Source organism: Geotrypetes seraphini, chromosome 6 (genome assembly GCF_902459505.1).
Source record: "Geotrypetes seraphini chromosome 6, aGeoSer1.1, whole genome shotgun sequence".
Taxonomy (NCBI): Eukaryota; Metazoa; Chordata; class Amphibia; order Gymnophiona; family Dermophiidae; genus Geotrypetes; species Geotrypetes seraphini.
The window spans coordinates 34,007,810-34,031,847 of NC_047089.1; the positions used below are offsets into that span (position 1 = coordinate 34,007,810).

General features: G+C 40.2%; 1 protein-coding gene across 1 annotated transcript in view; it reads right to left on the minus strand.

Annotated features, from left to right (window-relative positions):
• Positions 1-9,216: 9,216 nt before the first annotated feature.
• Positions 9,217-24,038, minus strand: part of LOC117362657 (matrix metalloproteinase-20-like) — a 33,776-nt gene continuing 18,954 nt past the window's right edge. Inside the window, exons 5-10 of the mRNA XM_033949409.1 lie at positions 22,485-22,646; positions 20,262-20,373; positions 17,160-17,293; positions 13,766-13,922; positions 11,579-11,682; positions 9,217-9,323 (exon numbers count right to left, since the gene is read on the minus strand). Of these exons, the coding sequence (XP_033805300.1) occupies positions 9,217-9,323; positions 11,579-11,682; positions 13,766-13,922; positions 17,160-17,293; positions 20,262-20,373; positions 22,485-22,646 (776 nt within the window). The remainder of the gene's footprint in view (positions 9,324-11,578; positions 11,683-13,765; positions 13,923-17,159; positions 17,294-20,261; positions 20,374-22,484; positions 22,647-24,038) is intronic.

Sequence of the window (24,038 nt, forward strand, 5' to 3'; positions counted from 1 at the left end):
GCCTTGATTTACGAGCACCCCCTTGCGATCCGGCACCCTCCCCCCCCCCCGCGATCCGGCATCCCCCGCCGTGATCTGAAGTCCCCCAGACCCACCCGAACCCGCTTCTTACTTTCATCTCGGCCTCGGCACCGGCTCAAGGCCTGCGAGTTCACGCTCTCTCCGAGATTCTCAGAGATCTCGGAGAGAGCGTGAACTCGCAGGCCTTGAGCATGCCTTGAGGAGGCCGATCTTCGGGCACCGGCACCAACGCACAGGACATGCCGGTGCCGGTGCCGATTCCGAGATGAAAGTAAGAAGCGGGTCTGACCCAGTAGGGGTCCCCCTTCTGCATCATGACTTTTTTTTTAAAGAATTGTTTATATCATAAAAGTCTAATAAACATATAAATATTACTTAAGCCACTGTCTCTCAAACTTTATTTTAGCTCCAGCACACTAAACGGAGCAAATGTTTTTTTTGCTGCATATTATAATTGAAATTATAAAATTGCAAAACCAGCAAAAAAAACCCCACAAATCTGAGAGTTATTTACGTAAAGTTCTTTAAGCTAGGTATGAGTAATTGTGACAATGGTGAAGTAGATAGAATAGAATTGCTAATCAACGCGATGGATGTGCTTGTTTTTGAATGCAAATTAACTCAAAATGCAGCTCTATAGTCGACAAGCAAACATACTTTTCATCATTCATCATCTGCAGTTCTCTTTTTTACGATTTAATTTCTGTCAGAGCTGAAAATCCAAGTTCGCAAAGGTAAGAAGATCCAAACGGTAACAAAGCCTTGACTGCTATGCTGCTCAAGTTAGGATAACTACTGCATAAAAAATAAAAATAAAAATGTTATTACTTGCTGTTAGCTTTCAAAGACCAATTACGTCAAAGAATGATGCTTGTCTGGGCGGTTGTATCCTTACGCACACAGATGCTCATAACATTGACAGACTCTTGTGTATGCGATGTACATGCCATCTATTCTAGTGTATACTTATGAAGGGAATTTACATTACATTAGAAATTCAAGGCGGATTACAAAAGAGTTATAGAAGGAGGGTTACAAAGTAAGATCACAGGTCATTTCCAAAGAGTAGATCGGATAGTATCAGTGAGTTAGGGAGAGGAAGGGAAGAAGGAAGGTACTTGTGGTATTAGGTTTTTTTTTCAGGGATTTCTTGAAGAGTATAGTTTTTATTTCCTTTCTGAACATCTTGTAGTCTGAGGTTGTTATCAGTAGATCGGAGATTTGGTTATCTAATTTTGCTGCTTGAATGGCTAGGAGGCCATCGTATAATTTTTTCCATTTAACTTCTTTGATTGGTGTGTGTGTGAATGGGGTGTGTGTTTTTCTATGTCTGGTTGAGGTAGTTTGGATGAGGCGGTTGTTCAGGTAGGTTGGGCTATTTCCGTTTATAGTTTTAAATAGTATACAATAGAATTTAAATAATATTATTTCCTGGATAGGAAGCCAGTGTGAATAGAGGTATGCCTAAAAAAATAAAGTAAAATTCTGGAATCTCTTGTGGCACACCCGAAATCTCTTTGGGGCACACCACTGTATCGTGGCTCACAGTCTGAGATACATTGACTTAAGCAATAATGCCCAAATGAAAATTAATGAATTTCTAAACCATGTGGGCAAGTGTATAGGCTGATTGTACTTTCATCAGTGGATTATGCACTGGTGCTCAAAAGGAGAAGTTAAGCAGTCTCTTCCATTGAAAACTGTCCAAGGAAAAAGTACATACAGAGGTCTGCACCAGCTTTTTTTTGTGGTTACTTTTGCTGACAAAAAAACACAGGTCATGTAGTTTTAAAAATGCAAAACTATCTCCATAGTTGTCTCCCCCTATTCTTACACCAGTGGGAACATCTAAAAAAAGAGAATACGGTAGTTAAGATCTGGAACGTGTTGCCAGAGGTTGTGGTATGAGCGGTTAAAGTAGCTGGTTTTAAAAAAGGTTTGGACAATTTCCTGGAGGAAAAGTCCATAGTATGTTATTGAGATAGATATGGAGGAAGCCACTGCTTGCCCTGGATCGGTAGCATAGAATGTTGCTACTATTTGGGTTTTTGCCAAGTACTAGTGATCTGGACTGACCACTATGAAGATGGGCTACTGGGCTAGATGGACCATTAGCTTTTCTTATGTTTTTATGTTCTTCGAAGCAGATGTAACGTTGTATGTCACCCCCCCCTTCTTCGTAAAGTACACTGGTTACCCATTACCTATTTATTGTTTATCCTACTTAATACTTCTAATCTAATCTAATCTAATCCTTAGGTTTGTATACCGCATCATCTCCAATTTCGTAGAGCTTGACGCGGTTTACAGTAGGAGAAATAGGAAGGAACTACAACAGAGGGTTAGAGGTAGAAGTGTGAAGAAAATTTAGAGGACTTGGGATGCCAAGATATAAGAGTTTCCTTGATTCCTAAGTTGGAGGGAGACTTACATTTTTTGAGAAAAGCCAGGTTTTCAGATGTTTGCGGAAAACTTGGAGAGAGCTCAAGTTCCGAAGAGGGGAGGTAAGGTTGTTCCAGAGCTCAGTGATTTTGAAGTGGAGGGAGGTCCCTAGCTTTCCTGTGTGGGAAATGCCTTTTAGCGGGGGGAAGGATAGTTTTAATTTGTGGGAGGATCTGGTGGTATTAGGGTTTGAGGAATTCCAAGAAAGAGGGATAAAGGGAGGGAGGATACCATATAGGATTTTGAAAGTTAAACAGGCGCATTTATAGTGGACCCTGGCGATTATCGGAAGCCAGTGGAGCTTGGCCAGGAGTGGGGAGACATGGTCAAATTTACTTTTAGCGAAGATGAGCTTGGCCGCGGCATTCTGAATCCATTGGAGTCTGTGGAGGTTTTTCTTAGTTAGGCTTAAGTAGATAGAGTTGCAATAGTCCAATCTGGAGAGGATGATGTATTGGACAAGGAGGGTAAAATGTTTTTGATGGAAGAAGGATCTAACTTTCCTCAGCATGTGAAGGCTGAAAAAGCATTTTTTTACCAAACACTCTAACTCACCAGCCTTTATAGACAAACTCATGACCCCATATATTCCCTCCAGGATACGTGAACTATTTTATGACACAACTCGTAAATCCATTTTCTCAGTTACTGCCCCCTCTCTGTGGAATGCACTCCCATTGGATCTCTGCCTAGAAAACTCTTTAGAAAAATTCAAGTCCAAACTTAAGACTTTTCTTTTTAAAGATGCCTACAACCTCTGAACTCATTTCTTTCAAATAGAATTCATGTAGTTCCTTAATGGATTTTGGAATAAAAAACAAAGCGCTTCTTTTAAAGCGAACCCTACCATAATGTATCTTCCCCTCCCTCCACCTTCCACCCTTTTATTTTGATTTTCAATCTCAATGTATTTATTAACTTACCTTACTTCTCATCCCGTCTCATTTCCTGCACGTCAGTGTGTATGCCCCCTTTTTATTATTTTCTTCCCTTTATTTCTAATTTTTTTAAGATATGCTTTATTTTTAATTTAAAATTATTTTTTTAAAACTTATTCCATTGTTCAAGTTTCAAGTTTATTAAAATTTTTGATATATCACAATATCATTAATTCAAAGCGATTTACAATTTAAAACAGGGTCTTAATTATTAACTAAAACCAACACAAAAGGACCTGACGTACCAATACATAAGGGAAGTAGACCGTTTAGGTACCTGTTCGATAAACGGTATATGAAAGGATAAAGAAACTTGGAAACTTGCTGATACTGGTTCCAAGTGCCTATTTTAGAAAGAATCATAAGCACCTGGATTGACTTTATAAAATAAACTTGCAATAAATGTGGTTTGGGACTTCTCACCTAAGTGTCCTGTTATCAAATCAAGCTATTCACATGACCTTATACCCACTATATTTATGCACTAATGCCACTACTACTATCTATTCAGTCATGCCTGACCCTTGGGTACTCTGTAGACCAGTCCTTGCCATGCTTCCCTGTTTTCCATGGCTTCTTCCAATTGCTCGATGTCCATTCCCGTGTTATGCTAATTTGCATGATAATACCTTAGTAAGACTCCTAAGTAATTATGATCCCCCCAAAATACTTTGAGCAACAATTTGCAAGGATCCAGGCCAAAGCACAAAATTTAGGATACCTACTGTGTGGCACAGTGATTAGAGCTACAGCCTCAGCACCCTGAGGTTGTGGGTTCAAATCCCTTGCTGCTCCTTGTGACCCTGGGCAAGTCACTTAATCCCCTCATTGCCCCAGGTACACTAGATCAGTGGTTCCCAACCCTGTCCTGGAGGAACACCAGGCCAATTGGGTTTTCAGGCTAGCCCTAATGAATATGCATGAAGCAAATTTGCATGCCTATCACTTCCATCATATGCAAATCTCTCTCATGCATATTCAATAGGGCTAGCCTGAAAACCCGATTGGCCTGGTGTTCCTCCAGGACAGGGTTGGGAATCACTGCACTAGATAGAGTTTGAGCCCACCAGGACAGATAGGGAAATATGATAAAGTACCTGAATGTAAACAAATTAGGATAAATAAATAAAATTTTGCAGAGGTAGAAAAGTTAAAACAAATAAGTGGGGAAAACCACAAAGAGCTTGGTACTTACTCTATCTCCTTAGAGCAGGGGTAGGCAATTCCGGTCCTCAAAAGCTGGAGCCAGGCCAGGTTTTCAGGATATCCACAATGAATATGAATGAGATAGATTTGCATCTCAAGGAGGCAGTGCATGCAAATCTATCTCATACATATTCATTGTGGATATCCTGAAAACCTGACCTGGCTCTGGCTCTCGAGGACTGGAATTACCTACCTCTGCCTTAGAGTGATTAAATGAAATATATCAAGAAAGCAGGAAATCACTCCTTTAGGATATTACACTCTCTTCTTATTCATATTTAACATTCATTTCTTAATGTAGATAAATATGCTCAGAGACACAGAGGCACAAACAAGGGGCTGAAGCCCCATGAATATTGCCTTACCACCCGGTCATTGTATATATTTCAATATTGTGAAAATGATTTTCTTCGCTGCCCACAGCAGTCAAAACTGTTCTTATATCACTATGAACTTTCAAACAAAAGACTTATCTTAGTCAGAGGTAGAAAAGTTGGCATGCTATTTTGCTCTGAAAACAATCAGGTATCGTAACACTATATTTAGCCCATCTAGTGCCACTTTTAGGCAACTAAATCAACAACTTGTCCATATTTGGCAAATTCTGCATTCAGTTTCTGAACTTTGTTGTGCAACAGTTTTCCAAAAGTAAGTACATCCTCCATCCCACCACTTCCTGCTTATGCTGGTCACAAGTCAAGCGATTACATTATACATGAGAGTGAAATAAACTCATAACTATCTTTCAGCCATGACTCTACACACTGCAGTGTCAGTTTCTACCCAGTGAACATGGTAAGCATGGCGGGGCAAGGGGGGGCGCTCTGGCCTCTGGTGGGGTGCCAACAGCCCACTGCAAGCCAAGTTTATCTGTTGTGCCAGGCTACTCTCCACTCCCTCTGCAGGTCTAGTATCTCTCCGGTCGCCCTCTCCCTTCAATCTCCCCCCAGCCCTGTACAATCTGACATCTTTCTCTTTCTCCTTGTCCCTACCTCCTCCAAGTCCAGCACCTTTTTCTCACTCGATCCCCCAAAGTCCAGCACCTTCCCTTTCCCTGAGTCAGTGCCTCTTTCTTTTTCTATGATCTCCCTGCTATAGCCTGGCACCTTATCTCCTTTGTCAGATATGGTCTCCAAAATTGAACACAATACTCCAAGTGGGGCCTCACCAACGACCTGTACAGATGCATCAACACCTTCTTTCTTCTACTGGTCATGCCTCTCTCTATACAGCCTAGCATCCTTCTGACAACAGCCACCGCCTTGTCACAAACGCAAAACACTCCAGTGATCTCCAGTGGAGGGTTCTGCATGGAATCATTGGTCTCAAAATCCTAAGGTGCCAGAGATCTGTATTTTCTAGAGAGTTGCGCGGGGACAGAAATCCCACCCATCCCCGCCCGTCCCTGCCAGGATCTTCTCTGTCCTCCCCGCCCCGTCAGGATCCTCTCCGTCCCCACCCATCCCCGCAAGGAATTACCTCCATCCACGCCCGTCCCCATAAAAAGCAGCAATTACTTCTGACAGGATCATCAATTCCACAGTTTCTGTTGTGCTTGCGCTGCTGTTTTCCTTGTGGAATCTCTTTGGTGGAACCCTTTTTTTTGTTTTCTGTTTAGGCAATTAACTTATAAACCCCCTCTTTTACTAAGGCTGATGTGTCCATTATATTATATGGACGAACCCTGCTTCCAAAGCCTTCCATCCCCGTGGGAGTACCGTGGGCCAGAGGGGGGTCCCCGTGGGTTAGGGGGGATTCCCGCTATCCCCATTCCCTTGCAGACCTCTAGTATTTTCTGCTTAAATAGGAAAACCATTTTTCACATGTGTCATGGGTTAAATTTTTAATTTTTTTTATTTTATGAAGAACACTTTTTCTATATATACTATTGATTTTCTCCACTCTTTTTATTAGGGATGTGCACAGGTTTATTTATTTGATAATCCATTATTTCACAATACAAGGAAGTATATGTGGCGTTCAATACATTTAAAACAAATGAGAAGAAAAGAAAGCCATCAATTAAAATAGTAAAGACACACTCCAAAAGCCCAACCCAATGAATCTCAAGACAGATAAAAACATTTTCATTATACAAATTGAGACAATCAAAATCAAGTATTATCAATTCAGTTATAAGTTTTCAGATTTTCAGTTCATTTCCCACCTTTATTTCCCCCTCTTTTACTAAGGCGCGCTAACCGATTAGCGCACGCTAAATGCTATCGCGTCCATAGACTAACATGCACACGTTAGTGTTTATTTATTTATTTATTCAATTTTTTAGCCCATCCTCCCAAAGGAGCCCAGAACGGATTACAGAGTATATCCATAATAATCCAGACAGAGTAGAGATGATGTAATTTACATAAATTACAATATAGACATGACAATAATTTACAATATAGACATAACAATAAAACATATGCATTAAGTAGCATCTGGTGAGATTAGGTGGCGTAGGTGTGTTGACTGTGTGGCATTTCAGGGTGAATGACTTTAAGGCGTTGGGTTTGTAAAGAGGAAGGTTTTCACGGCCTTCCTGAAGTTCCAGAGTTCATCAAGTGATCTAACAGATGGGGGGATGGTGTGCCAAAGTCTGGGTATGAAATGTGAGTAGAAGCGTTTGAGGGCTGTTTCAGTTTTAAGGGAGCGGCCAGGAGGTATGGTCAGTCGTATTTCTCCTTGGGACCTCAGTGGTCACTTTGGGAAGTAGATTTATAGTTTAGTTTTCATGTATATGGAATCGTTTCATGGAAGGTTTTGAAAGCGAGGACCAGGGCCTTGAAGGTGCAGCGTTTTTGAATGGGCAGCCAGTGCATGGAAGCTAATGCAGGGGTAACATGGTCGCGGATGCCTAGGTTTTTCAGAAGGCGGATTGCAGCGTTTTGCACCCTTTGGAGGCGGGAGAGAGTTTCAGTAGGCAGGCCCACTAGTAGAGTGTTACAATAGTCTACATGGGATAGTACAGAACCTTTTAATAATCCCCCCTATTCGCGAAATCTTCTATGACACTATATGCCGTTAGTTCTGAACTGACAGCAAAGGCACGCAGGAAGCAGCGCGGGGCAGGGCTGTAGATCGAAAAGATCTCTCCTGCCCTGCACCAATGCGATTTGAGGAGCAGCGAGTCCAGCGAGGGAGGTAAGGGGGGGGGGGGAATGATTTTTTAAAATTGTATAGGCTTCCCCAGTTTTAGGTCACTCCAGTTACTGGTAGATAAGCCGCGGCTAATACAATGGGGTGGCTTATCTACCAATTTTAAAACATGTATAGGCATTTTTTGCGGTCTATACACTGGGGCGGCCTAAATGCGGGGAAATACGGTACTTGGCTATATTGTACAATGGCACTACAACGGTTATCTCTGAGCAGTGGCGTAGCGAGGGTGAGAGGCACTCCTCCCCTGCCTTCGTCTCCGCCCCCCCACTACACACGTGCCCACCCTTCCCTTCCCCGTACCTCTAGTTCACCGCCGTGAGTAACAACTTCAACATGCTCCTTGCGACCCCAGCGGCTCTCCCTCTGACATCACTTCCTATGTGTGGCGTCTGGAAGTGACATCAGCGGGAGAGCGGAGCATGTTGAAGTTGTTGCTTGCGGCAGTGAACAACGGAAACAGGGAAGGGGGTTCTAAAAAGACCAGATGTCCTTTTGTTATTCAAATAGAAAACTAGATGACCTCGTATACTGTGTACAAGAAGAAAAAGCTGACTGCAACCAGACGCAATACATTATCTAGATGGGTGAAAATCTGGGGTTTTGTGGGTAAATAGGTTTATTCTTACTTCCTTTTGGAGGATTTTGCCTGCTATCTTTGTATGGAGGTATGTGCATTTCCTCCCTACACTTCCCCTCCCCTTTCTTTTTTGTTTAATTTTTGTACTTAAATATAAAAATTGTTCTAGCAAGAGGGCTCTTATGGATTATAGAACTCTATATGTTGTATGTTGGATTATTGCTTGCAGTTTATGTTGTTTTTCTTTTCATTTGTTTAATAAAAGCCTCTTTTTAAATAGAAAAAAGAAAATGATAAAACAAGCTTTAAAATAAATTCTGGCCTGAACAGGCCTTAATCAGCAGTGGTGTTACTCTGTTAAAATTGCCAGCAGAGTAAACCAATTTAGTCACCACTTTTTGCAATGTTTGCAACTTCTTTAAAAGTGTGTCAGTATGTGTGTGATGACCAAAGAGACTAACCTCTCCCCCCTTTTACTAAACCGCGATAGTGGTTATTAGCGCAGGGAGTCACGCTGAATGCTCTGCACAGCTCCCGACGCTCATAGGAACTCTATGAGCATTCAGCGCGGCTCCCTGCGCTAATAACCGCTATCGCGGTGTAGTAAAAGGAAGGTGTGTATGTGTAAATAAGTATAATTTAAAAACCCTTATCCTCCTAACAAGATTTTCAAATGCATACTACCCAAGATGGCAAAAGCAAAAACCAATCGCACCTTCACTATTTTAAAATGTCCAAATAATTATCTCTACCCTTAAGATTATGCTCTTTTCCGGTCTATGATGAGATCCTAGCATGGCAGGGTGGATGTATAATGAAATACTAGCTGGTTCAGCACACCCTTGTTAGGCAGTTATCCTACAGTGTCTTTTAATTTTGACATCCAAGCAAGGCGTTAACTTTCATAGATGACATGATGACTTTCTCTTCATAGTTGTATACGTATGCCTGAGAGCCAGAGAATATATATATAAACCCTAGAAAGAAACAGAATGTACAAAATCTGTCATAAAATTCTATGAATTTTCTTTATCCTTACAGAGTATATTCCTACAATTTGAAATGATTATTTTAGAAAGCATTATATTAGAACATAATACTCTTCCTCTGTGTCACTTCCTGGACCTACGCGTAGGGCGGGGAAGGAGCGTGTGGAAGTGTGTGCGTGTTGGGAGGGGGGCAGAGAAGAGGGCAGATGAGGGGCGCCTCTCATCCTTGCTATGCCAATGTGTATGTGTTAATCCTCTCTAAAACTGTACTTTCTCATCTTATTACATAGTTCCTATCTGTCTTAATTGTTTTTACTGTGAACTGTCTTGTTGCCATTTACAATAGGTATTATATCAAATTCAATAAACCATAAACCATTCATGATTCAGTATCAACATTTAAGCACATTCTGACTGCTTAAATCTAGGTGGCTCCTTCTAGAATTTTCCCCTCCATGTTCATTCCAGGTCCATAATGGTCACTTTTCTGGTATCTGTTCAGTACTGTAATTATCGCAGTGTTAAATTTTGGTGCACTTTTATTCCCACATTAAGGGCTAAATTCTACATGTGGCGCCCCCAACAATCAGCACCAAAAACAGTGTTATTCTATACGCCGCACTTAGGCACAGTTTACGGAATAGTGCTTACGCCAGGTAATCACAATTAAATTTAGGCACAGCCTTTTTCACCATGGAAAATGTGGCGCAAATTCCTGCACGTAAACTTAGGTGTGGATGCTCCCATTCTATAATTACATGCATTACTGCAAGTAACGTCCCCTTTGACTCGCATGTAAAATTTAGGCATGGATCCTGCACCTAAATGTACTCATGTAACTAGTAAATGGTTTTAATTAGCACCAATTATTGCTTGTTAAGGAGTCAATTATTGACATTAATTTACTTGTTATTCAGTTAAATTGCATGCGCAATTTAGGTACGTGACCAAAATTGCACTTGTAATTTTTAGCACTTTTTATAGAATTTGGGGTTAAATACCTAGGCCCAGATTCTATAAACAGTGATGGCTGCGTTAAAATGGCCGTAGATCACATGTTAATCACATGACGGCACCGTTTAAAGAATCATGACTTCAGGAAAGGTAGGCGCCGGAATTATAGGCCATGTATTCAAGGCCTACATTTCTGGCACCTACCTTTTACGTGAATCACGCCTACGGAGGTGCTTTACGATGCCTAATGTCACTTCTGGCATTAGCCATGCCTACAGTGGTGTTAGACATTGTAAAGTGCCTCTGTAGATGCAACGCAGGCAACTTTTTTAGGTGCCTTGAATTTATTTTTAATGCTTTTAAACAGTGTTTTGCACTTAACTTAGAATATGGGCCTTAATGTAGCTTAGTGAATAAATGCCATCATCGTTTACCCATAAATGCAAGTTAATGCCCAAATTTCCAACTGTGTTAACAGCGCCTTAAGGTATATTAAGCAGTAATGCAGTGCATTAATGCTGTTAGTAAATAAGCCACCGATAAAAATGAAAACAAAAACTGTGGATACAGATGTTCTGGAGATAATTTATTATACACTGACATATAAAAACATGACAATTCAATGAAAAAAGTACAATGATAAAAAAATACAGTGGTAAAAATCCAACCGGACCCTACACGGTCCGTGTTTCGGCGAACACGCCTTCCTCAGGGGTCCAATGGTTTGCAACCTCACATATAAAGAATTGGACTGAAAACAGTCTATTGTCTTTAAACAGAGAAGCTGCGGTGTTCTTTGCTCACATGTTTAAAGATAATAGACTGTTTTCAGTCCAATTCTATACATGTGAGTTTGCAAACCATTGCACCTCTGAGGAAGGCGTATTCGCCAAAACACGGACCGTGTAGGGTCCGGTTGGATTTTTACCACTGTATTTTTTATCATTGTACTTTTTTCATTGAATTTTCATGTTTTTATATGTCAGTGTATAAAAAATTATCTCAAGAACATCTGTATCCACAGTTTTTTGTTTTTGTTTTCATTGTTAATAAATAAGCCTCTTAAGTTTCTTGTACTGAGGTGCCATTTTATCCAAATCATAGCCTCCCCCTATAACTGCTAACAATGATCGTTTACCATGATGTTCTTTGAAAAGTTTGCAGTATTTTTTCCCTTTAAGATGATTCCTAAAGATAACACCTTCATCTAGTTACAAAACTGTTATGACAACATCGGCAAACAAATAATTTTTTTGTGAATATCTTGTCATGTTGTACCAGAGACCTACCTTCAAATTCAAGAGTTGCACTGACTCTATTGTTAATGCCTGGAAATTCGTCTTTTATTTTTTTAGGATACCCACTTTCCATCACTTGTAAAACTTCATTGTAACTGAAAAGAAAGCACATTCCAAGGTTTTATTGAAAGCATACTTTTTATCATTTTGAAAACAGATTAATGCATTTCTGTACAGTTTGGATGAATAAATAGCACAATATCATACTAAGGCTGTCTTTTACAAAAACGCGCTAAGCGTTTTAGCGCTTGTTTTGCATGTGCTAAATCAACGCATGTGCTAACCGCTAAGGCATCCATAGGATAACATGCATGCGTTAGCATTTAGCGCATGTTTAGTGCACGATAATATATATCGCACTCTAAAAAGCATAGCGCACCTTTGTAAAAGAGGGGGAAAATATAGATGACTGCATGCAAGAATCAGTTGGTCCATCTAATCTGTCTAGTTGTTGCTTTTTCCGCTTGTCTTCTATTTTGGAGAATCAGATGTATAAAGTTGCATACTTAAAATAGTGTAGCTCTCCCTCCTCCCCATCTCTCTCAACTCTGTTCCTACCACATTTAAATCCTTTTACAATATTGGCTTCCACAACCTCCGCTGCTGTGCTATTAGCGCATTCTCTTGCTCTTCCTCTTTGGTTTTTAGAAGTCCCTTACGTAATCCTGTGTCTCGGCTCCCCTCATATGTCTTACCATTAAGTTTTGTAATAATCCAAACAGTCCCCCCCAACTTTTGGCCATCCCATGTTTTTTTTAATCTTTATTGATATTTCAAACTTTATAATGTATACAACTGAAGAATCAGAAAAAAAACTGTATGAAAATACATTGTAATCATCACAATTATTACATTAAACAATTTTTATCCCCTTCTTATCCTAATTAAAAACAATAAAATTATATATTATACTATCAATATAATAAAAAAGAATTAATTTTACTCTTCCAAATAAATATTTCACCCCCCACCCTCCCACCCTCCCTGGATGTGTAAAGGAATCTAATGGAAAAAAAAAGAGAATCATAATTTTAATTATAACGTAATAAAATTAGTCAATGGACTCCATACCTCATTAAAGGACTTGCTAGTACCTAAACGTTCTGCCATTATCTTTTCATATTTATACGTTGTACACACAGTTGCCCATCAAAAATTGAAATTAATCCTATCATGATTTTTCCAATTGTATGTAATCATTTGAACCCCTATTCCTATCAAAATCATTAAAAGGCAACTTTTATTTTTATTTTTATCCCATGTTTGTTGATGTTAGGGTAACCAGTTAGCTTCAACCTGCTTCCTTGCAAACCTGATGCAGCTGTACCTCTGACAGGGTGCTGTAGCCATGGCTCGTTTCATAGCCAAGACTTCTTGGAAGTCCAGTGAAGCTCTATGGCCTAGTGGTTAGAGCTACAGCCTCAGCACCCTGAGGTTGTGGGTTCAAGCCCCACGCTTCTCCTTGTGACCCTGGGCAAGTCACTCAGTCCTCCATTGCCCCAGGTATGTTAGATAGATTGTGAGCCCACCGGGATAGATAGGGACAAATGCCTGAATGTAACTGCTTAGACAATTAATAGGCGGTATATAAATAAACTGTATTCTTCCTTTTGGCCCACTACAGTTCCATTTGACTTTTGTTTCACCAATACCTGTCTATATTTTTATTTTTTTAGTGTGTTTAAAAAATGTATTTCTCACACTATCCTACTATTCTAGGCAGGTTACGATTAAAACACCCTTAAAATCAATGTGACATCAAATCAACTCAAACACAAACATGTCATGCACATATTATATAATGCTTAAATTTCTTATTTCACAGATAATTTGATGAATCCAGTTTTCAGGCCCACCAGGTACTATTTTGAGGCCCTCAGTATGTTTATCATAATCATAAAAGTAAAATAAAACAGTTTCTTGATCATATGTCTCTTTAGCTATAAATTACAATATTATTATTAAAACAGCCAAAAGGAAAGATTTATCAACTATAAAGAGTTTTACCTCATGCAAAATTGTCATTTCTTTAATAAGACGTTAACTATTTTTTCTGAGGCCCTCCAAGTGCCTACAAATCCAAAATGTGGCCCTGCAAATGGTTTGAGTATGAGACCACTGGTGTACAAGATGAAAAAGCTAAGTGCTTCTATCATATATCCCTCTCCCATTTCTTACCTCCAGTATTCTTCTCCCACAAAGAACAGAGTTGTTTTGTTTCTGTGTAAATACACCGCTGCATCGATGAGAATTACAGAGCTAGGAAATCCAAAATCATAGATAGAGCTGGATGATATTTCCATGGTGAAAGCATTTATATTCCAATATGTAACACCTGGAAAATATGGTAGCATAAATAAAGTATAATGAAATACCTAAATATTCTGTAATTTATACTGAGATATCTCTCAGAGACAAGACCTATTGGGAATGAGAATAAAGTTTAAAATACAGAGGAATAAGTAAAGCTGGTCACTGGGCCAGAACAAGTAAAGTAGTGCTATTTTTGCCACGTTTTTAAATACTTTGAATAAATAAAACTATGAAAGTAAATCCTCCTCAACGAACCTGAGAGAGATCCAGGCACCCGACACACTCAAGCCCTGGGAGAGGAGAAAGGAACCGGCACATAATCTCTCCTCTCCCCACTGGAGCCGGGTCAACATGAGGCTGTGCTGAGGCCCTGTCCACCATCTTCAGGCCTCCTCAACAGCCCTAAAGGGCTGCATGGCCAGTGGGCCTGTTCTGCCGGCAGGCCCAGCTGAAGGGCCACACCAAAGGGCCCTTTGTATGGCTTTTCATGTGGACCAAGAGGACCGTGAGTAATACAAACAACTTATTTTTATTTATTTAAAATATTTCTAATCTGCTTAATCTAGATTTAGATTAGATTAGATTAGATTATTTTTATTTATTTAAAATATTTCTAATCTGCTTAATAAACTAAGTGGCTCACAATACCACATTCATAATATCATTAGACAAAACCAACTTTCCAATCTACCCGACAATTAAAATCCTAGGGGGCTCATAATCGAAAGAGAAAAATGTCCAAAAACCGACCTAAGTCGGCACTTGGATGATCATAAACGAAAGACATCCAAGTGCCAATAATCAAACCGGGTTTTGAATGTATTTCTAAATGACCTAGGCCTTCATAGTGCCGCTGAATGACCATAGCTAAACGGGGCATTTTAGGAGGAGTGTCGAGGGCGGGATTTGGGCGGGACGTGGGCAAGCTTAGACTTAGTCGTACAGCATGTATAACCGAAAGTTATACAGCACAGGATTGACGGAACTTGGACGTTGTGACTTAGACCATTTAAAACATGGTCTAAGTCACAAAAACCCACCCAAAGTGACCAAATAAGCACTGAAAACACATAAAACAGACCCCCCACACTACCCCAGTGATCACCAACCCCCCCATAAAAATATTAATCAGAACTTGAAAATTGTGCCTCCAGAACATCATCACCTGGCAGCCTGGCATAGGAAAGCCTAGTCGTGCTGCACATAGGTGTCTTAAATCATCTTGGGGTGGGTTGGGGACCCATAGAGAGGTGGACCCATGACCATAAGCCCCTGTAATCACTGCATTGATACTGAAACATGTGCACTCCCTTATACACCCCTAAAACCCTTTTTTACTAGCATATAAGTGACTCCTGCAGCCATAAGGGCTATTGGGGTGGTAGATAAGTGGGTCTAGGGGATTCTGGAGATGGTGTGGGGGCTCACTATGACCTATAAGGGAGCTGTAGTGAGATGAAGACATGGCACCCTTTTTGCGAAGTTCACAGCAATGCCCTGTAAAGTACCCCACTATTTAGGTGCCATATCTGGGTGTTCAGTCCATCACTTTGCAGACCCCTCCCATGTCCAACAGGGCTTGTTCTAGGTGTTTTTGACTTGGATGAAAAGTTGGATGAAAATGTGGTATAAAGATAGACAATTTAGCGACTTGGACGATCAGATCGGCAGGTATAGTTAGATGATTTTCGAAATGAAAAATAATTTGGACGTATTTTTCAAAAATGTGTCCTAAGCTATTTTTTACTTTGGGCGACTTGAGACTTGGACGAAAACGGACTTAGACGTTCCTTTCGATTATGCCCCTCTACGTGTCCACCTAGACAGATTACTATCCATGTCAGCCCAAGTGAATCATGTTGTACGCAAAGGCTTCAACACACTATGGAAACTTAGATCCATAAGGAAATACTTGGAACTGGCACCATTCTGACTCCTAGTCCACTAGTCTTGAGCATCCTAGACTACTACAACATTGTATACTTAGCAGGATTATGTAGACACTTCCGAAAATTAAGCGTCATCCAAAACACTGCAGTTCAACCATATAACCTCATTTTATTAAAGCTGCACTGGCTGATGATTGAGAGACGAGTGCCCTCTTTTACAAAGCATTATATGGCCTACTGCCCAACTACCTTAATAATCAATTAATATTCATCAAACCTAGTCGATCCACGCAAACTACTATCATACCAAGCTACCTCCAAAGATCCAGAACTGAACCAACTGGCCAAAGTATCTGCTTCCTACATGCACTTTATAAAGCTCCTAAAAACACACCTATTCTCAAAATTCAGCAGCCCTTAGATACTCTCGGAAGCTACCTCTACCTTGCTTGCCAAATATGACATAGCTCACCGATACTGATCAGCCTCTGCAGGCCTGCCATAAGACCTGGTGGTTATTGGTGGGCTGGGACAGGGGGGGATCCTCACATCTCCTGCCCCGGTCAACTTTATTAATTTTTATCTCCCTCCTGCTCTTCCCTAGCATATCTTTTAAATCCATGGTGAGCCAGTGATGTGCCGGAACAGGAGAGATCCCTTCCATCTCCTGCCCTGGCCGATTCTAAGAACTTTTACCTCCCTCCTGCCTCCCCCACATACCTTTCAAATTCCTGGTGGTCCAGGAGTAAACCGTTGCAGGAGCGAACTTTCTTTGCTCTTGCTCGTGCAGAGCTGCCAACTGATTGGCTGCCATATGTTCTCCCGGTCCCACAAGAACTCATGGTAGCCAATCAGCTGGCAGCTCTGTATGGGCAGGAATGAAGGAAGATCACTCCTGCTGTGGTTCACTGATGGACAACCAAGGATTTGAAAGATACACAAGGGAGGTGGGAGGGAGGTAAAAGTAGAGTCAGCCAGGATGGGTGGGATCCCTCCTGTCCTGGTCCACCACTGGCCCACTGGCCCGCTGGAGGCCTGCAAGGCATTGGGAGGGAGGGGAGACAGGGTACAGAACATGGCAAGGGGGGAGTGAGGCTGGGTGCAGAGATGAGCAAAGAGTGAGAGGGTACAGGATGCAGAGTCGGGCAGGGCAGGGCAGGGCACTGCACTAAAATATTAACTACCCCCTCCAGTTTATATTCAAATCAACCCTTTTTCTGCCTTTTGGGGGGGACAATAGGTTACCCCGGTTTATATTTGGGGTCGGTTTATGTTCGAATATATACAGTAAATGGCATGCTTAGACTTACAGTATGATACACCATACGATGTTTAGTTTAAATGCAATGATCTGCAGGCAAGATATTTACCATTATAAAGATATAATTTCATTCTTTCTGGAATTTCATAAGCAGCATCAATACTTGTTTGAATCTTCGGAAAATAACTTTGGATGAATCCTTCCATGCTTTCCATTGCAAAGGGCTTCCTCAACCACATGTACCTACAGAGAAACAGAAAATAAGAACCGTAAAGTACAAGATAAGTTTCCTACTTCCTATGTTAAATATCTCTTTCATAAACACAATAGAAATTATCCATTGCAGTATAGTATTTTTTTTTTCTAGGGCTGGCTGGTGATCTTTCTTGTTTATTCAGCTAATCTGGAAATAGCATAATTAAAACTGGATGAAATTCATTACCTAAGTTGAATATACAAAAGCTGTTCTAAATTACTCCCAGCTGACTAATATATTATCTCAAGGGGTAAATTGCCACTGTTATATTTTTCCAAATTATACTCACTGAATCTATCAGAAATTACTATAGAATACCAAACTATCCCCCCCCCCCTTTACTAAACTGCGACAATGGTTATTAGCGCAGGCGTTGGAGACCTCCCGGTATGAGTTGACTCCCAGAGCTGAACCTGTGGCTGGAGCATCACAAGTTGGGAAAAGGCAGCCGTTTGCCAGGTAAAATTGCCAGTTACTTCTTTACTAACTATGCCAAGTTCACTTTTCAAGCCTACCAAACCCCAGGAGTTAACATTGGAAGCTTTATGTCAGGGGTGTCCAACCTTTTGGCTTCACTGGGCCGCATTGGCTGGAAAAAATGTTTCTGGGGCCGCACAAACCTTCAAACGCTGCAGCAAGACACAGGAGGGAGCCGGCAAGATGGTAAATACCCGGGGGCAGCAGAGGAAAACACTGCATCGCCCGCGACCGGGGCTGCACAAAATACTTCACGGGGCCGCAGGTTGGACACCCCTGCTTTATGTGATCTAGTTGTAAACTTAGGAAACTCCTTCACTCCACAAATAAAAATTTGGAAAAAGAAGTGAATATTCATAAAGAAGAGATTAACTTTTTAAAAAATGAATTTGCCTTGTACAAGACAGACACTCAAAAAATTGATAAAGAAGTTATAACATTAAAACAAAATCAAGATTTAATTGTCAAAGATAACATTACTCTGCAAAGGAAATTTGAGACACTTGAAAACTATAATAGAATTAATAATCTACGGTTAATAAATTTTCCCAAGATCTTCTCAACACCTCCCAGATAAATGGTAAAATGATACTTTCTTGAGACCTTGAAAATTCCTGAAGAATCTTTGCCCCCTCTTACACGGGTGTATTATTTGCCAATATCGCATCAAAACCAAAATGAAGAATTAAGAGCTCCTTTTACGAAGCTGCCGTTAGCGGCTTCAGCGCGCGTAACTTTTCATCACACGCTAACCCCCGCGCTAGCCAAAAAACTACCGCTTGCTCAAGAGGAGGTGGTAGCGGCTAGCGCGGCATGCGGTTTAGCGCACGCTATTATGCGCATTAAACCGCTACCGCGGCTTTGTAAAAGGAGCCCTAAATATACAAAGAGAAGTTCCATTAGATATCTCTACATTATTGTGGCATTATCTCCTGACAGAGATTGGTTGTCGAATGTGTTTTTCACAAATAGAAGGAAAGAATTCTTGGGACTGAACATTCAAGTTTTTCCCTGATGTTTCGAAGGAAACTCAAAAAAGACGTCAGTCAGTTTCTTTTATTAAAACTTGGGGTGATCCAGATTGGAGGAATTTTTTTTCCTCTGCTATCCATGTAAATGCATAGTTAGATATAAATCCTTAAATATGTTTTCTTCGATCCGAGTCAATTAACATCATTTTTACCTCAAAAATGTGCAGAAAATGAAGGAATTACAACAATAACTACTCATTAATAAATTTTGGGTTTCTTGCCTAACAGCGGACATTTAGGCCCAGATTCTCTAAAAGTGCGTCCCGATTTTAGGCAGCTGTAGGCGTCCTACAGCTGTCTAATCAGCCAATCGGGATGCACGTTTAAAAAAAAAAAATGCTCCCCAGGCAGGCCGCCTATATTGAAGGCGAGGCCCGCAAGACACCTAGGCCCTGATTCTGTATAGGACGCCCGGGAGAGGCGTCCTATTCAGAATCGGCCTAAACCTAGGCGGCCCTACGCCTCTCCCTAGTAGATGAGAAGCTTAAAAATGTAGGCCAGCAAAATGCTGGTCTACATTGTAAGTAAACGCGGCCGCTATACTTATCGCGGCAAGGGATCTCTCTGCCGCTATAAGTATAGGACGCCTACAGCTGCCTAAAATCGGGACGCACTTTTAGAGAATCTGGACCTTAGGGCTCCTTTTACTAAGGTGCGCTAGTGTTTTTAGCGCATGCACAAAATTACCGCGCGCTAAACTGCGCGGTAAGCTTCTAGAATAACGCCAGCTCAATGCTGGCATTAAGGTCTAGCTCACGCGGCAATTTAGCACGCATTAAAGCCCTAACGCATCTTAGTAAAAGGAGCCCTTAATTTCCTTTTATAAAATGTAAATCCTAGTTTGCGTTACTCAATATTTCTTGGATCTGATTGTGGACTTGAGGGTGTTTAACAATTATAACTAAGTTTTTAATTTTCTTCGTTGTATGCTGAATTGCAATTCCTTATTATGTTTATTTGTTTAAATCACACTATCTGTACAAGATTTATATGCTTGGAAGTTTAATTAAAAATTGAGTAAATAAATCATTAAAAAAAAGAACATAACAATTGCCATACTGGGAGAGACTGGAGGTCCATCAAGCCCAGTATTTTGTTTTCAACAGTGATCAACCCAGGTCCCAAGTACCTAGCTAGATCCCAACTAATACATATTGAATTTTGAGGTATGGCTCCAGTTTTGGGGTTTGCAGATCTGGATTTTTTTGTACTACTGTATTTCTCCTTATAACCTTCCTGCCTTTTCTTTTTATCTGCATCCCATATCCATCCTATTGCTCAAGGATAACTCAGTCAGCTCCTTACTTTTGTCTTTTGCTCTTTGAGGGTGACAGCACCAAATCAATCAGCTTGCCTCACCTAGACCCTTTTTCGTTTCCCATAAGATCTGAAACCATGAAACTGAAGACAAGTATACTGTATAGCTCATGAAATGTGGAGGTCTTACCCATCCTTGAAGAAAAGAAACCCGTTTCCTATGGTGGTTGCTGCATCAAAAGATAAATTTGGGTCACATTTCTCAGGAATAGGGACAGCAACTGTTTGTTTAGTTCGAGGACCTTAGAAAAGTGAAACAGATTTGTTACCTGATTTGAATGCCAAAATTAACTGGTTATATTTTAAATCCTAGAAACCTCCCTGAAAAGAAAGCCGTAAATTTTCTTTATTGTTCATAAACTTATGTAACATCTTAGAAACTTAGCTCCTGCTTCATGGTGCCAGGTATTAAATATATATATTTTTTCTTTTCCACCTTTCTTCTCTAGGCATTTAATTTTTCTAATTGAGCTCATCCCAGTCTCTTTTCCACTTTCTTTCTGTCTTCTCCTAAATTCTCTTTCAGTGTCTCCTTTCCATTTCTTTTCTCTCCTCCTGTCATATTTCCTTCCTTCTCTAAGGGGGTCTTTTATTAAAGATTGATGCATGTTATCTTCCACAGGACCCATTTTATTCCAACAGGCTCTGTTGCAGATAACATACGCTAATCTTTAGTAAAAGACCCCTAAATCAGGCAATGACCTTTCCTTTCATCTTTTTTGTCCATTTCTGTATTCTCTGTTTTCCACTGCAATTTTATCCTTCATTTCCCTTTGTATCACTCATCAGTTCTTATGCTCCTTCTTCTCATTTCATACTTTCTAGTTTCCCATCTCCCACTCTCACCTAAGGCTAGTGTTGCGGTATTATATGTCCTAGGTGACTCTTCAGCATTGTGCCCTCCTCTCCTCAATTAATTTCAAGGCCCTAACTCAAGAATCACAATCTAGAATGCCATACTTCCTAGAAAGATTTGGATATCGTACATTTAAATGCTAAAAATGTATGTAGTATATACCCAATGAGGACTATTTCCAAAAGACATGTACCCAGGTAAGGGAGCTACTTGGAAATCAGCATTCTTCCTGTAAAAGTATAGGCTGGCTGATGGTTTTTTTGAATTTGTATGGCTGTTGGAACTATTTTATTTTGACAGAAGCTGCATTTTGCTACTCCTCTCCAGGCTGTGGTTGATATTCAAAAGAGTTTATTCAGGCAGGAGAGGTTCTAGTTACACTGAGCTTGTTGGGTGCCATAGCACTTAACTAGGTAGTGCCACTGAATATCGCCATTAACCAGCCATCCCTTATCTAGCTAGGTTAGGGGTGATCCAATGGCAGAGCTTGGGTGGAGCCAACACTTAGCCAGTTATCAGCAATATTAAGTCCAATTATAAACACATATAGTACAACACAACAACCGCTTAACATATTTGTCAAGTTAACCAAGCCCCAGCATTGAATATCTGGAGTTAGATAAGCATGGCTGAATATTACCGCCTTTGATTTTATGCATGTAAATTTGAAACCTGGATTGATTAAACATTGGTTTATACAGTATTTCAGATTAAACAAACAAAAGTAAATCAATCTCCTGTAGCTTTAGACAAAGTACTGTATTTCCCCGAAAATAAGCCCTAGCATGATTTTTAAAGGTGCTCCTAACATAAACCCTACCCCCAAAATAAGCCCTAGTTAAGATTGACCCCTGAAGCCACCCTGACACGCTCCAACTCCATCCCTAACACTAGTTTTCCCTTCCTCTCCTTCACCCTAATTCTTCCTCTTTCAGGAAGCCTGTTGACATACAGGAAATAAGGCAAGAAAAATATTGGGATTTACACCACCTATAAAGGACTTCTTGCATTGGTGCTGTATAGAAACATGATGGCAGATAAATGCCAAATGGCCCTTCCAATCTGCTCATCCGCAGTAAACATTATCTCTTCCTCTCTCTAAGAGATTCCACGTGCCTATCCTAAGTTTTCTTGAATTCAGACACAGTCTCTGTCTCCACTGCTTCTTCCAGGAGACTGATCCATGCATCTATCAGCCACACATCTGTAAAAAAGTATTTCCTTAGATTACTCTGGAGCCTATCACCTCTTAATTTCATCCTATGCCCTCTCATTCCAGAGCTTCCTTTCAGATGAAAGAGAGTCAACTTGTGTGCATTTACGCCACGTAGGTATTAATCATCTCTATCATATCTACCCCTCCTGCCTTTCCTCCAAAGTATACAGATTGAGATCTTTAAGTCTGTCCCCATACGCCGTATGACGAAGACCACGCACCATTTTAGTAGCTTAAGAATATTTAGAAATGATATATACAAAAAGAGCTTGCATACATACCATATAATGACTGAATTCCTATTAAATCATCAGGCGAAAGCTGATATCCTTTAGGCTGAAAAAATTTGTACTTGGGATACATCAGTGCATTGGGATCTTTGGAATGTCCCAGTCCAAGGGCATGGCCAAGTTCATGCGCAACAACGTTGAACAAATCATAGCCTGCTAAAGCATTCAAAAGGTTAGCTTCCAACTTGAAAGCATTAATACACCTGAAAAAGGAAATTTCCATTTACTATTCGGGATTATGGAGGTGGTTTTAGAGGAGTTAGATGCATTTACACGTGTATAACTAATAATAATATCGGGGCCTGATATTCAGACAATGCTGAGCCCCTAAATATATTCTCCTAAATTTAGCCTTCTGAATTTGTGTCCTATTTTCAGCCAAACTTAGGAGCATAACTTTCCAGTGTTATTTTGCCATTGTAGCTGAAAAGAGTGTTATCTTATTTCATTAAGTGCCAATTTGCATGAATGAAATTTTATGTTTTTTGACATTGTTGATTGAACCATATCCACGTCGGGGTTGGGCTGAGAAGTTTTCTGCACCCCCTTCGTACATATTTTGTAGGCAGCAATACTGACATGCTAAATGATTTGCACAGATGCACCCGCTTTTCATCCCCAGACATGCCCCCTCTGCAAAAATTGCCCTAGGACTCCTCAGTGCATCTCACGGCATGCCATTTTAAGTTTCAGGAAGAATGTTTTGTGCGTACCACAGCTTTGTAAAAAGGCCCCTAACGTTCAGAGCATAAATCCTTTGACTATTATGCCCTTTGTATTTACGTATACTATTCTTAACTGAAAGTTCTGGTGGTTTACAAAACACAGAAGAACTACATAAATTAGATTGTAAGCTCTTTCAAGCAGGGACCATTTATTAAATGTCAAAATGTACAGCGCTGTGTACGCCTTTCAGTGATAAATAGAAGTAGTAAAGCAAAAACAATAAAAATTGCATAAGAAAATATACTGTATATATATTGTACAGTATATTTACTGTACATGTACAGTATATATTGTACAGTATATATTGTATATATTGTACAGTATATTTATGTACATGTACTGTGAGATATTTGTTAACATGCTGCAGAAATAATAATAAAAAAAAAGTTTTGTGAAGTTTCCTGAGCCTCAAGTAATCATGCTTTATACTCAACTCTGTTAATAAAGAATTCCACATATTCAGGGCAATCTCCAAAAACAGTTGTTGACTAGATTTTTTTTTTTAATGAATACTGCAGTCAGATGGAAGAATAACTCAATTTCTAAAAAATTGAATGAGAAAAATTAGGATTTGACTGCAGTAATAGGTAGTCTGACAAGTAATAAGGGCTGAGTCTCCGCAAGATTTTAAAAGAGAAGCACATTAATATAAAATAAATTTGTGTTGTAATTAGCAACCAGCGTAAGGATTGAAATCGTGGGGGGGGGAGGGGTGTCACTCTTTCAGATTTATTTATACCAAGAATGATCTTAGCAGCTAAATTTTGAAGCAGCTGAAGCTTATATGCTCATGTAAACTGGAATATGCATATTAACCCC